The 15829-nt window shown below is 43.2% G+C and overlaps 1 protein-coding gene across 2 annotated transcripts in view; it reads right to left on the bottom strand.

Moving 5' to 3' along the window:
• Positions 1 to 62: 62 nt before the first annotated feature.
• Positions 63 to 15829, bottom strand: part of LOC135538535 (keratin, type I cytoskeletal 18-A-like) — a 28685-nt gene continuing 12918 nt past the window's right edge. For both annotated transcript variants that reach the window (XM_064964429.1, XM_064964433.1), the window contains exons 6-10: positions 12274 to 12408; positions 10896 to 11116; positions 7770 to 8029; positions 6334 to 6436; positions 63 to 2235 (exon numbers count right to left, since the gene is read on the bottom strand). In XM_064964429.1, coding sequence (XP_064820501.1) covers positions 2004 to 2235; positions 6334 to 6436; positions 7770 to 8029; positions 10896 to 11116; positions 12274 to 12408 — 951 coding nt within the window. In that variant the 3' untranslated portion in view covers positions 63 to 2003. The remainder of the gene's footprint in view (positions 2236 to 6333; positions 6437 to 7769; positions 8030 to 10895; positions 11117 to 12273; positions 12409 to 15829) is intronic.

Below are 15829 nucleotides of genomic sequence, written 5' to 3'. Positions count from 1 at the left end.
ATTTGTACAAAACCCATGACTAGAGAAATATACTATTCTATATTGATTAAAAAACAACTGAAGACAGCGTTTTTGGTGTTTTATTTAAATGAATACATTGTTAGATAAAAGCATAATTATTCATTCTAAAGTTAAAGAGCTCCAAAAACGAAAATAAGATTTAGTACTAAGTACTCCACGGAGCAGAGCAAATCAAGCGCATGAAGAACTGCATAGAACATTGTTTTTAACATGTGTACACAGGAGGGACCCAACTGCAATGCACAATGGTATTATTTTCGTGTAATATATTTGGTGCCAACTCAAAAAATTAGCATCAAAATAAAATAAAGATATTGTCATATAGAGTGTAATCAGTCATATAGATATTATGTATACGACACAACAATACCAAAATAAAGCATTCACGATACTGTAGAGCAACTATTTACAAATACCGGCCCCTGCTGGCTAAACCAGGGTATATCTGCGATACAAGTGACGGGGTTAGATTAGAACAGGGCTCTCCCGTCCAGTAGGTTTTCACGCCTATCCTATTCTAGCGCACCTGATTCTAATAATTATCAGGTTGATAAACTGAATCAGGTTAGTTACAACTGGGGTTGAAACGAAAACCCACAGGAGGGTTGCTCTCCAGGAAGAAGCCTCACTGCAATTTCGGGTCACAGTGAGCAGTGTGGGGGAAATAAATAGCTTCTTTTTTATTACTGGACATTTCTATCTTTGTTGCTTTGTTTTGATTGTGGCCATATTGTCCATATATAGATAATATATAGACTACAGTTAACTTACAGCATTATAAGGAAAAAGCTCTTTTCAGCCATAGGCGAACTCTCAGTGCTGGGTTGATCCATGACAGCATAGCAAAACCATTAGCATTTTACACACAGCGAATTGAGAAGAAAATAACCACCCTTAAATAGTCCACAGTAGAATGCCACATACAACTCTGATGGTTCTGCCTTTTTCCATGTTTATAATTTTCACTACCTGTATAAATTTTTAGTTTTTACTGAGGGATGGTTGGATTATACATTTGTTAAATGTGATGACAACAGTGAGTATTATATACTGGTATGATGTATTATTGACCACATGGGAAATCTCTTGAGCATGGCATGTTTACCACATTTGTCTTGATGGCAAAATCATAAGTAGGAAATATGACTTTCTACTTTTATACATGATTGAGAAATGCTGATATATCATATGAATGACATCCACTTTTCTGAATCACACATTAACCCCTCATGTATGTGGTTTTGTATGGATGTCACCAGGATGGTTTGGTCATGGGGGTTGCAAAATGGCTGCTGGTAATGCTGATGTCACAATGATGATTGTGGGTGATAGTGGAGTTGCAGGAACTTTGATGACATGACAATACCACTCTGGTCAATGGCTAGGTTCAAAATATACAGGTTAATACAAGAGGATTCTAATGAAGCAATAAGGCCCGAGGAGGTGTGGTGTATGACCAATATACCACGGCTAAGGGCTGTTCTTATGAGCAACTCAGAGTGCCTGCACACAGCCCATAGCCGTTGTATATTGGCCATATACCACAAAAACTGAGGTGCCTTATTTCTATTATAAACTGGTTGCCAACATAATTAGAGCAGTAAAAACAAATGTTTTGTCATAGCCGTGGTGTATGGTCTGATATACCACAGCTGTCAGCCAATCAGCATTCAGGGCTCGAACCACCCAGTTTATAATATTTCATAACTCTTTGCCATTCATAAAACCAGCATTGCTAGTTAGCAATGGCGCTAATAGTTATTAATGGAGCTGGTCGGTCCCATATTTTCGAAAGCTTCCGCATGGAATTACTTCATTGTCTTAACCTTCCCATCTTCAACCTAGTTCAATGGGAAGCAATGCTGATCTCATGGTGATATCACAGTCAAGGGTAGGGATGCTGTTGCCAGATCACAACATTTATGAGGGAGTCAATTCAATGATGATATCACCTATCAATGATAGGTATACTGTTGCCTCGACTATACTGTTGCCTCGACATTTGCCGCAATGGTGGGGATACTGCGGGACCTCTTCATCACCAGGCGGACCTCCACGTCAGGCAGGCTGTCCTGCTTGGTCTGGGCGCAGCCCTCATCTGCCGCCGCCATGTGAAGGTCGAATCGTAGCGACACCGACTTCTTCCGCAGCTTGGGGTTCCCCTTGAAGAAGGAGCCCTCCCACTGCTTAATCACCTTGTCGATCCTGTCCGTCCTGGGGGGGTGGAAACAATGGGTTAGGTTTTAAAATGCAATAGATGCTAGACTACAACTAGAAATGTAGACTACATGTATAGAAACAATCAAACAGACAATACTTTACAAAGCTGGTGTTGTGAATTGTACCCTGGCCACAGTAAACCTGGGGTAAATTGTAATATGGTATCTCTAACTGATGACTAGTCCTATATGATTGTATGGGTGGGTCTTTTACAGGTATAGGTATAAGTCAGAGAACCCTTCCCAAACACACACAAGGATTGTACATGTCTCGTTAACAATTAATTGTGATAATTATCTAATTCAGAGTCAAGGAAAGTTTACGAGATGACACAGTTAGTAAAACAACTGGGCAACGATGACTCTGAAAGCAAAAATATTTATGCAGCCGTTCCCATCCCAGTTGGTACGGTGTGTGCTTTTAACTCTTGATGTGTTCACAAAGACTTTAGGAATGACAGACGCCGCTCCCACTTGGGAGACGCCGGTGTCTCCACATCTAATGGAGCTCATTAAGGAATGTCTCTCAATGAGAAAGATTCCCAACAACCCCCAGACCGAGAGCTCATGCCAAATTTATGCCACATTTCGCAACTGAATAAACTGCTGTTAATTACTCCTGGCTTAGGCATGCAGAAGTACTTCCTTGTGGGTGGGTGTGACTATTGGTGTCATCATTAGTCTAACAAAGACAATACACAGGGAAAGGTGGTTCATGTGAAAGATGCGTTCAGCTGCTACCTAAAGTGGTAACACTTTGTCCTGAAGTATATTTTGAATACCTCATTTGACAGTTTGTAAACATGTCCCATAATTGTCTCTTGAATAACATCATAAGTAAAGCATCCCTGCTTCCTTCATTGTAATTGACACTTTCTGGCACTAAGGCACGATTACTTTTCACACTGACTGAAGCAGGCGTGGTGGTGACATTGGTTCAAAGATCACGATTAATAGGTCTGATTAGGGATGTGGTGATGACGAAATTTTGTCCGCCGGTGATTGTCAACCAAATAACTGTGGGTCTCATGGTAATTGACCAGTAATTAACATAAAGACATTTAGCATCTGCTGGCTTCCACACATAGCCTACAAGCCACTGATGCAGACCTTTGGAACATCTACATTTTAAAAAGTCTAATAAGTCCATGTAATATAGCCTACACCTTAACAATAAATCCATTCTTTATTTTAGACAGGTATAAAGAAACATGATATGAAGATTTATTTGGTCTATTTCACAAGAACAGAATAGCAAACTCTGAGTTGACCTTATGCCTGGCTTTGCCATATAGCTATGGGCTACACTAGTTCATTTAGCAGACAAGACTTGTTTAGAATTCCGTGGCATTATTTTATAGTATTTTAAAGTATGAAGAATACAATGGAACAAAGCTGAATAAAATGTAAATGACATTTTCTCCAAACAATTTGAGGGAGTGTGCACATGCAGCTATTCTGTGTTGAGCGGTTAACAAAGAAATATCTACTCTTATATGCTTAATTTAGAGTTATTAATATACATTTAGTTGTTCTACAAACGTTGGGCCATTTGTTTGGATTTTTAATACATTGTGGCATGACACCACTCTAATGATGATTTGAAAAAAGTTGCTTGAAAGGCATGAACTCTGTTTGTTTGTTTTTTGCACAGGCTGTACACACTTCATCAGTCTCTCATTCAATTCGAGGCACTTCAAAATGCCTACAATTTCCCAGTGGCATCCCCTTTGTGTGACTCTACTGCACTCTTAAGAAATCCATGCTTTTTGTGACTGTTGTGCCCTAAATATAATAATTACAATTCGCTTCTCCCTACGTGCTGCGTGCTCCGAAGCACTTCTTACTCACATGGCTCTCATTCACATGATCAGGTCTTTTTCACAGGCTACAAGTGAAGACAGACACATCGGGGACGCAACTGCACACATCCTTATCCAATTCCAAGGTGTATAATTGAAGATATTGGATGTACTGTACACATTTACTTTTTGTCAGTCAACAAGATGAGTAGAACTAACAACAAGCAAAAACACTAGCCTATGTCAATCTACTATCCCCCATTGTACAAAAGTTGACCTATTCTATTCTGTGCAAGAAATAAATATTCCAAACATAGTCTGGGACAGTTGTGGGATGTGATAGATTCCAAAATTAATGCAACATCTGGCATCAAAACTTTTTACATAATGAGGCTGACACAACAGATCATAAGGTTTAGCTTAAAATTAGGGTGTTTATTCACATTATAAGCACAGCAATGCACACATGGCAGTAGGCTATAAGCACGAATGAATAAACACCATGATCAAAAGTGACCGCAAATGAGATTATGCATGTAATGCTTTTATTATTAATGTTTATTTTTATGATGAAAAGGAACTTCCCCAAACTTGAAACTCACTCACTGCTTATGTATGCCAGTTAGGCTCTACACCCCTTGTAAAGTGGATTCATGTGCTTAATTTTAAGAAATAATTTGGCCACTTTAGTTTTGATACAAATCGTATCAAAATATAGGCATATGGTCAAGGCTACATGAGGTGTGTGACTATGGTTTGAAAAAGATGAAAAAAAGATGTTGTTTCTTGCCTTACGCTAGGCATCATTCACAAGTGATGATATATAATTCACAAGTGATATGCTAATATTGTCACCGATCAGACTATTCTTGATTTAATCTTGTCTTTCCATATACTAAATAATATACAATAATGTTCAAAAGTTTGGGGTCACGTAGAAAAGTTCTTGTTTTGTAGAGAAAAGCTTCACTCCTATGTTTCAATACCTCGTTGTGTTAGCTAATCCAAGTTTATAGTTTTAAAAGGCTAAAGGCAGTTACAAAGAAAAAGCCATATCTCAGACTGGCCAATAGAAAGAAAAGATTAAGATGGGCAAAAGAACACAGACACTGGACAGAGGAACTCTGCCTAGAAGGCCAGCATCCCGGAGTTGCCTCTTCACTATTGACGTTGAGACTGGTGTTTTGCGGGTACTATTTAATGAAGCTGTCAGTTGAGGACTTGTGAGACGTCTGTTTCTTAGAATAGACACTCTAATGTACTTTTCCTCTTGCTCATTTGTGCACCTGGGCATCCCACTCCTATTTCTATTCTGGTTAGGGCCAGTTTGCTCTGTTCTGTGAAGGGAGTAGTACACAGCGTTGTACGAGATCTTCAGTTTCTTGGCAATTTCTCGCATGGAATAGCGTTCATTTCTCAAAACAAAAATAGACTGACGAGTTTCAGAAGAAAGTTATTTGTTTCTGGACATTTTGAGCCTGTAATCGAACCCACAAATGCTGATGCTCCAGATACTCAACTAGGCTAAAGGCCAGTTTTATTGCTTCTTTAATCAGAACAACAGTTTTCAGCTGTGCTAACATAATTGCAAAAGGGTTTTCTAATGATCAGTTAGCCTTTTTAGAATGCTAAACTTGGATTAGGTAACACAACATGTCATTTGAACAAAGGAGTGATGGCTGCTGATAATGGGCCTCTGTACGCCGATGTAGATATTCCAAAACAAAACTGCCGTTTCCAGCTACAATAGTCATTTACAACATTGACAATGTCTACACTGTATTTCTGATCAATTTGATGTTATTTTAATGGGCAACAAATGTGCTTTTCTTTCAAAAATATGGATATTTCTAAGTGACCCCAAACTTTTGAATGGTATGTGTGAAATTTGTTTTGATTCAGAATGGACCATTGTATAGTAGGCCAAGCCTATAGAAAGCTTATGGGATCCTCTTTTTAATGAAGCCATCACTCTGTTTTCTCACACAATTGCATAGCCTATAGAAATGTTGCGCAACATGAGCTCATGGTCTCTCATGAAGTGTTTGATTACATTTTCTATTGCATTTTTTATTGATGTCAGAGTGATTAGAGGGACAATGGAGTGCGGAGTGCCAGGGAGTTAGCAAGTTTGGTCGGCTACTAATGACCACCAGCAGCATCAGAGCTTAGAGAAGCCTAATTACCATGACTAAATGGTCATGTGGAATTTGACTTCCCTCGTGACTTGTGACCGCCAGTGTGGCGGTAATACGGTCACCTCAACAGCCCTATGTTTGATAAATACTTACTCCACGGTGCCAGTGCCCTCTGCACTCTCCCTCACCACGTTGCCTTGGAGGATCTCCTGGGTCTTCACTGTGGAAATCCTCAGATAATTGTCTCTCTCTGGCTCTGCACATAAAACACATACTCAAATCAAATTTAATTGGTCGCACGCACATGCACTACATGACCAAAAGTATGTGGACACCTGCTTGTCGAACATCTCATCCCAAAATCATGGGCATTAATATGGAGTTCATCCCCCCTTTGCTGCTATAACAGCCTACACACTTCTGGGAAAGCTTTCCATTAGATGTTGTAACATTGCTGCGGGAACTTGCTTCCATTCAGCCACAAGAGCATTACTGAGGTTGGGTATCGATGTTGGGCGCTTAGGCCTGACTCACAGTCGGTGTTCCAATTCATCCCAAAGGTATTCGATGGAGTTGAGGTCAGGGCTCTGTGCAGTCCAGTCAAGTTCTTCCACACCGATCTCGACAAACCATTTCTGTTTGACCCTCACTTTTTGCATGGGGGCTTTGTCATACTGGAACAGGAAAAGGCCTTCCCCAATATGTTGCCCCAAAGTTGGAAGCACAGAATCATCTAGAATGTCATTGAATAATGTGGCGTTAAGATTTCCCTTCACTGGAACTAAGGGTCCTAGCCCGGGCCATGAAAACAGTCCCAGACCATTATTCCTCCTCCATCAAACTTTACAGTTTGCACTACGCATTGGGCTGGTAGCGTTCTTCTGGCATCCGCCAAACCCGGATTCGTCTGTAGGACTGCTAGACGGTGAAGCGGGATTCCTCACTCCAGAGAACGAGTTTCCGCTGCTACAGACTCCAATGGCGGCGAGCTTTACACCACTCTAGCCGACGCTTGGCATTGTGCATGGCGATCTTAGGCTTGTGTGCGGCTGCTCGGCCATGGAAACCCCTTTCATTAAGCTCTCTACGAACAGTTATTGTGCTGACGTTGCATCCAGAGGCAGTTTGGAACTTGGTAGTGAGTGTTGCAACCGAGGTCAGACGATTTTATGCGCTATGCGCTTTAGCACTTGGCGGTCCCGTTCTGCTAGATGTCTCCACTTCACAATAACAGCACTTACAATTGACCGGGCAGCCCTAACAGGGCAGAAATGTAATGAACTGACTTGTTGGAAAGGGGGCATCCTATGACAGTGAAAGTCACGGAGCTCTTCAGTAAGGCCATTCTACTGCCAATGTTTGTCTTTGGGGATTGCATGGTAGTGCACTTGATTTTATTCACCTGTCAGCAATGGGTGTGGCTAAATTATTCAAATCCACAAATGTTTGTATATATAGTGTATTTAGCATACTGAATGTTTGAGTATGGTACTCCTGCCTGATTGTGTGTATACGAGTGTGTATATGACCATTAACATGAATATGTGTATACCATTCTGTTTGTGTATGTGTCTGACCATGTCCCCCACCTGTAAGGATGACCAGGCTCTGTTGCCTATGCAGAGTGAGTGCAGGGCTCTTCCTCAGGCCGTTCTCTGTCACAGACCACCTCTGAGGTCTCTCAGGCAGGGGCTCGGACAGTGGCTCCTCAGGGGTCACCGCGGGGTCACTGAGGACGTTCTCCTCCACGCCATTCTCTTTAGGCCCCTCCCCTATTGGGTCTGGCTCTCTTTTGGGGCCCCTCCAGCGCCGCAGCCCCATGACCTGTCCGTTACGCCCACCTGGGTACCTGTGAATAGATGAGAAAACATGGTGAGTAGGACTCAATGGAATCTGTGTGGGGGGGGGGGACACTCCTTCGGCAGCTGTCTCAGATGCTGTCTACATATTTGATGGATAACTATAGCCATTTCTGTGCACTCAAAGAAATTGCGTGGCGGAAGGATATCTTATAGTGCGATCAGCACATCCGAATCACGATATGATAGAGTAGATTGAATCAATACAGAGCCTGGCATCTTGAGTTGAGCAAGTGCATTGTGATCTTCCGAGAATATAGATATAAATCCAATAGACTGGGAGAAGATCTAGGATGCATCATCGAGCGTCATCTTTCTTAACCTGGATGGTCATAAAACTAGATCATGCTGGGCACCTCCCAGATAAATAGTAGGTGGCATAAACATAATTATGAGGCCTGCTGGGCTGAGTGTGCTCAATAGAGGGACAGATCTGCGATGTACAAACATAATGGCCGTGAACTGTCTGTGCTTGAATGCATTCGTGTGACCAGCCTGTGAATGCCTCAGTGATGATAATTGAGTATTATCTTTAGGCCTGTAAATTGACCGGAATCTTCCCTAATAAATGTTTAGAGGAAACGACATTAAAGATCTAAGTGAATGAAAGCCATGAGGTGAATGTGGGGATGTCTGGTACAGAACAGCTGGCAGTTTAAAATGGTCTTATATCTGTACACACAATGCAGAGAAATGTGTCTGTCTGTTTGCCTGTATGTCTGTCCGTCTGCCTTTCTTCATGTCTGTCTTCCTGCCTGCCTGTCTGCTTGTCTTCCTGCATGTCTGTCTTTCTGCCTGTTTTCCTGCCTGTCTTCCTACATGCCTGCCTGTCTGTCTGCCTGCCTGTCATCCTGCCTGTCTGCCTTCCTGCATGTCTGTCTGTCTGCCTGTATGTAGATAAACACACTGAGTGTACAAAACATTAAGGGCACCCCCTCACAGTTGTGTCAAGTTGGCTGGATGTCCTTTGGGTGGTGGACTATTCTTGATTCTTGAAACTGTTGAGCGTGAAAAACCCAGCAGCATTGCAGTTCTTGACACAAACCTGGCACCTACTACCATACCCCACTCAAGGTTTAAAAATCCTTCTTTAACCTGTCTCCTCTCCTTCATCTACACTGTTGGAAGTGGATTTAACACGTGACATCAATTAGAGATCATAGCTTTCACCTGGATTCACCAGGTCAGGCTATGTCATGGCAAGAGCAGGTGTCCTTCATGTTTTGTATACTCAGTGTCCATTAGCACAAGTCTGGGGAATTTCCAGTAACCAACAGTTTCGCTATAGTATTGAGTCACTGCCAAAACATCTCTGTCTCAACCTGCAATTATTTTTGATTCTCTATGGAAATAAGGCTTTCTTCAGCTGCTACAGTAAAGAGTCATCTGTCACACTCCTCAACAAAAGAGAAAGACAACACATAAATGTAGCTGTTTTGACAGAGAAACAAAAGGGATAAAATAAGAGGAATCCTTTTTTAAACGAACTTCATCCTTTAAGCTCCTTTTGGATGGATTTGGATGTTTAATTTCATTGAACATGTTTGGGAACAAGGTGTTGCTTTTTCGATGAGGTTATGACTGTCTGAATGTGCATGGGAAACAAAAGATGGATCATTATAGGCGTGGGACGATCATGGGAGAGTTTTTATAGCATGTTTTCATGTTCTGTTAAAAACAACTGGGGCATCTTCATTTCGTTTCATTTGCAAACTGAAGGAGAGTTCATGCGACTTAAAAGGGTCTCCCCCCTTCCTCATGTCCTCACAGATCCTGAGATCATCTTTCTCATACTGACTAATGATTCACGACCTCTACTTTCGATCCCTTTTCTTTCAAATGTATAGTGCCCTTAAAAAGTTTCTCTAACAAAATACCTTCACTGTCTCGTTAAGAACTTCACTGTGATACATTTTCTGTTTGGACATTTTAATGTTGTACGAAAGCTATCCTGCCTGTTCATTTCAGCTGTCTTCATTCTTAATGCAGAAGTTCATTTCGGGTCAATTTTATACTTCTCATCGTTTATAGTTCTTATCTATAGTTCAGGTTTACGGTTTAGGATGAAGACCTGCCCGCTCATTGCTGTGAATATGCCCTGTAGCTTGAAACATTTTAATATCACAATATAACTGTAATACTCCGGGTGTCGTGGGTGTGGAGTCAAACGCAGGAGACAGAGAGTACAATGCTGTGCTGTTTAATTGCACCAACGCACCACAGGGTGCTCACAATAATCATGGCCCCAAAACACAGGGAATGACAAAATGACTACTGAAAAATGCACGACCAGGAACTAACACGTTCCTCTGCTACAGAGCCGAAGGTTTACAAAGAATAATCCCGACTGGCCGGCTGTCTAATAAAGACAAACTAATCATCACACACAGGTGCTACCAATAAACATACAAGGAGGGGGAGGAAAGACAATCAGTGGCAGCTAATAGGCCGGTGACGACGACCGCCGAGCGCCACCCGACCGGGAAGGGAAACCACCCTCAGTCGGACTCGTGACAGTAACATTTTACCTTTATATCAGCTACCTCACCCTTAGTAAGTGTGTATTCATCTGTGAGCATCTATGTCTGTGTAATTGACCAGAAATCGAATCTAGCTCAGCTGCTCCATTCTAGAGTAAAGCCTTTTGCTCTGGGGTTTACACATCTCAAATCTCAAGAAAATCACCATGTAGTTCACCAAACCTCCTCTGCTACATCTGCCCCAGGAACTGTCCCAAATGGCATCCTATTTCATTTTTAGTGCAACATTTTTGTTGAGGGCCCATACAGCCCCTGTCTGTGACCGTTACAGCCCCTGTCACAGCCCCTGCCTGTGACCCCTGTCTGTGACCCTCACCTGCCCTCCTCGCGCTCCAGCAGGCGTCTGTAGGTGGCGATCTCTTTCTCCAGCCTCATCTTGGTATTGAGCAGCTGACCATGGCGCTCTTGCTGCGTGGCCAGGCCGCCCCTCACCTGCTCTAGCTCGCCCTCCAGGCCTTGGATGACCTCTGACAGGCCCTGCAGCTGGCTGGAGTATTGACGCTTGGTGTGGTGGAGGGAATTCTCCAGACCTTTCTCCTGGGGAAGGGAAGGATGTGGGAGAGAGGGTGGACAGGAGAAAATTATGTGGGACAGAGAGAGGAGATAGGGAGCAGGTGAAAAGGGAGAGAAAGGGCAGAGGAGATGGAGGGGAGAGGGGAGAGGAGGAGAGAGAGAGGAGAGGAGATGGAGGAGAGAGGAGATGGAGAAGAGATGGGAGAGGAGGAGAGAGAGGGGAGAGGAGATGGAGAAGAGAGGGCAGAGAGGGGAGTGGCGATGTAGGGGAGAGGAGATAGAGGAGAGAGGGTAGAGGAGATGGAGGAGAGAGGGGAGAGCAGATGAAGGAGAGAGTGGAGAGGAGATGAAGGAGAGAGGGGAGAGGGGAGAGGGGAGAGGGGATGGAGGAGAGATTGGAGAGGAGATGGAGGAGAGAGGGGAAAGAAGAGAGGGGAGAGGAGATGGAGAAGAGAGGGCAGAGGAGAGGGGCGAGAGGGGAGAGGCGATCGAGGGGAGAGGAGATAGAGGAGAGAGGGTAGAGGAGATGGAGTAGAGGGGGAAGAGCAGATGGAGTAGAGAGTGGAGAGAGGATGGAGGAAAGAGGGGAGAGGAGATGGAGGGGAGAGGAGAGGAGAGAGGGGAGATGAGAGAGGAGATAGAGGGGAGAGGAGATAGAGAGGAGAAGAGAGAAGGGAGAGGAGATGGAGGAGAGGAGAGAGGGGAAAGAAGACGGAGGGGAGAGGAGAGAGGAGAGGTGGGGAGAGGGGAGAGGGGATGGAGGAGAGAGGGAAAAAGCAGGATCAGAGAGATTAAATCATTGTAAAAATGGAGAGGGGGGAGAGAGCAGAGAGTGGATGAAGAAGGTGGAGCACAGCGATGGAGAGGGAGGACAGCATAGAGGGGAAAGAGGGAATATGATAGAGGAGAGAGTGGATAGGGACAAAAGGTCATAAGAGGATGACACAGAATGTGGAACAAAAGAGAGAGTGAGAGGGGACTCGGTAGAGGGGGAAGAGGCAAGAGAAGAGAATAAGATTGAGAGAATCACCAATAGTGTTTCAGAATCAATGAAGATTAATGTTCTCCAAACTCTACTGATCCATTATGGGTGTGTGGCAGAGACAGGAAAGTACTGTATGTGTCTGCCGAAATGCTGAGGCTACAGTGGTGTGTCTGTGCATGTGTGTGTGTGTGCTCACCAGAGCATGTAGGGACTCGATCTCCACCTGCAGGCAGTGCCACTGTTTCCTGGCCTCGGCTAGCTCTGCCCGCGCCTCCCTCAGGGCAGTCCCTCCGAGGTTCACCTGGGCCCATGCTGCCTCTTCTGCATTGAGCTGGGGGAGAGAGAAGCAGGTCATATAACACACACACACCTACACGTGCGCACGCAAGTACGCATGCACGCACCTACACACACATCATTCACATGGAAGAACACAAAATTAAAGTTTTGATGGAGATAGATGCTGACACACACACAAACAGGAACAGTTCACATGGAACTCAGGGACACACACACTCATAAAAACTGGTACCCACACACATTGGCACAGAGCCAGAGGACTCCGGGCACATGTGGGACAGGTTGAGGAGGGTAATCTGACAACCCTAGGCGTTAACACGAACTGATGAACTATCAGGTACACAAAGTAAAACAACTCTAAACCAAAAGACTTAAACTTGATAAAACATTGTAAATAGGCTCCACACCTTTATAAATCTACCTGTAATCATTTACCCCACAGATTCCCACAGGGCACAAACATGTGGAATCAAGTTTGTTAGTTAAACATGAAACTGACGATTGTGCTCAGTGGATTCCTCGAACCTGTCGACATCATAGCATTACTCTGTAATTACCATGTAAACAAGAACCTATTAGGGGCAATTATTGTAAGTATTAACCTTAACCAGTCATTTTACAGTGAGAAGCATAACATAATAGCGAGTTGATTTGTCCCATACAGTATGTACAGAGCATTTGGAAAGTATTCAGACCACCAATCAGGCCCTATTCTAAAATGAATGAAAGAAAATGTCCTCATCAATCTATACACAATACCCCATAATGACAAAGCAAAAACTGTTATTTAGATTTTAGATTTTGAAACTGAAATATGACGTTTACCTATGATGGGTAAGATGCTATAAGCTTGGCACACCTGTATTTGGGGAGTTTCTCCCATTCTTCTCTACAGATCCTCTCAAGCTCTGTCAGGTTGGATGGGGAGCGTCACTGCACAGCTATTTTCTGGTCTCTCCAGAAATGTTAAATCGGGTTCAAGTTTGGGCTCTGGCTGGGCCACTCAAGGACATTCAGAGACTTTTCCCGAAGCCACTCCTCTGTTTTCTTGGCTGTGTGCTTAGGGTCATTGTCCTGTTGGAAGGTGAACCTTCGCCCCCACTCTGAGGTCCTGAGCACTCTGGAGTAGGTTTTCATCAAGGATATCTCTGTAATTTGCTCCGTTCATCTTTCCCTCGGTCATGACTAGTCTCCCAGTCCGTGCCTCTGAAAAACATCCCCACAGCATGATGCTTCCACCACCATGTTTCACTGTAGGGATGGTGCCAGGTTTCCTCCAGATGTGACGCTTTTCATTCAGGCCAAAGAGTGCAATCTTGGTTACATCAGACCAGATACTCTTGTTTCTCAGGGTCTGAGAGTCCTTTCGGTGCCTTTTGGAAAACACCAAGCGGGCTTTCATGTGCCTTTTACCGAGGAGTGTCTCCCCCAGATCTGTGCCTCGACACAATCCTGACTCGGAGCTCGATGGACAATTCTTTCAACCTCATGGCTTGGGTTTTGCTCTGACATGCACTCTCAACTGTGGGACCTTATATGGACAGATACAGTGCCTTGCGAAAGTATTCGGCCCCCTTGAACTTTGCGACCTTTTGCCACATTTCAGGCTTCAAACATAAAGATATAAAACTGTATTTTTTTGTGAAGAATCAACAACAAGTGGGACACAATCATGAAGTGGAACGACATTTATTGGATATTTCAAACTGTTTTAACAAATCAAAAACTGAAAAATTGGGCGTGCAAAATTATTCAGCCCCTTTACTTTCAGTGCAGCAAACTCTCTCCAGAAGTTCAGTGAGGATCTCTGAATGATCCAATGTTGACCTAAATGACTAATGATGATAAATACAATCCACCTGTGTGTAATCAAGTCTCCGTATAAATGCACCTGCACTGTGATAGTCTCAGAGGTCCGTTAAAAGCGCAGAGAGCATCATGAAGAACAAGGAACACACCAGGCAGGTCCGAGATACTGTTGTGAAGAAGTTTAAAGCCGGATTTGGATACAAAAAGATTTCCCAAGCTTTAAACATCCCAAGGAGCACTGTGCAAGCGATAATATTGAAATGGAAGGAGTATCAGACCACTGCAAATCTACCAAGACCTGGCCGTCCCTCTAAACTTTCAGCTCTTTCAAGGAGAAGACTGATCAGAGATGCAGCGAAGGTCACTCTGGATGAACTGCAGAGATCTACAGCTGAGGTGGGAGACTATGTCCATAGGACAACAATCAGTCGTATATTGCACAAATCTGGCCTTTATGGAAGAGTGGCAAGAAGAAAGCCATTTCTTAAAGATATCCATAAAAAGTGTCGTTTAAAGTTTGCCACAAGCCACCTGGGAGACACACCAAACATGTGGAAGAAGGTGCTCTGGTCAGATGAAACCAAAATTGAACTTTTTGGCAACAATGCAAACTGTTATGTTTGGCGTAAAAGCAACACAGCTCATCAACCTGAACACACCATCCCCACTGTCAAACATGGTGGTGGCAGCATCATGGTTTGGGCCTGCTTTTCGTCAGCAGGGACAGGGAAGATGGTTAAAATTGATGGGAAGATGTATGGAGCCAAATACAGGACCATTCTGGAAGAAAACCTGATGGAGTCTGCAAAAGACCTGAGACTGGGATGGAGATTTGTCTTCTAACAAGACAATGATCCAAAACATAAAGCAAAATCTACAATGGAATGGTTCAAAAATAAACATATCCAGGTGTTAGAATGGCCAAGTCAAAGTCCAGACCTGAATCCAATCGAGAATCAGTGGAAAGAACTGAAAACTGCTGTTCACAAATGCTCTCCATCCAACCTCACTGAGCTCGAGCTGTTTTGCAAGGAGGAATGGGAAAAAATTTCAGTCTCTCGATGTGCAAAACTGATAGAGACATACCCCAAGCGACTTACAGCTGTAATCGCAGCAAAAGGTGGCGCTACAAAGTATTAACTTAAGGGGGCTGAATCATTTTGCACGCCCAATTGTTCAGTTTTTGATTTGTTAAAAAAGTTTGAAATATCCAATAAATGTCATTCCACTTCATGATTGTGTCCCACTTGTTGATTCTTCACAAAAAAATACAGTTTTATATCTTTATGTTTGAAGCCTGAAATGTGGCAAAAGGTCTCAAAGTTCAAGGGGGCCGAATACTTTCGCAAGGCACTGTATGTGCCTTTCCAAATCATGTCCAATCAATTGAATGTCCCACAGTTGGACTCCAGTCAAGTTGTAGAAACATCTCAAGGCTGATCAATTGAAACAAAATGCACCTGAGCTCAATTTCAAGTCTCATAGCAAAAAGTCTAAATACTTATTTAAAAAAGGTATTCCTGTTTTTATTTTTAATACATTTGTAACATTTTCTAAAAACCTGTTTTTGCTTTGTCATTATGGGGTATTGTGTGTAGATTGATGGGGATTTAAACAAAAAAAAGTAATCTAATTCAGAATAA

Source organism: Oncorhynchus masou, chromosome 5 (assembly GCF_036934945.1).
Source record: "Oncorhynchus masou masou isolate Uvic2021 chromosome 5, UVic_Omas_1.1, whole genome shotgun sequence".
Taxonomy (NCBI): domain Eukaryota; kingdom Metazoa; phylum Chordata; class Actinopteri; order Salmoniformes; family Salmonidae; genus Oncorhynchus; species Oncorhynchus masou.
The sequence above is the reverse complement of the archived record's forward strand: the minus strand, read 5'-3'. Positions and strand labels throughout refer to the sequence as shown.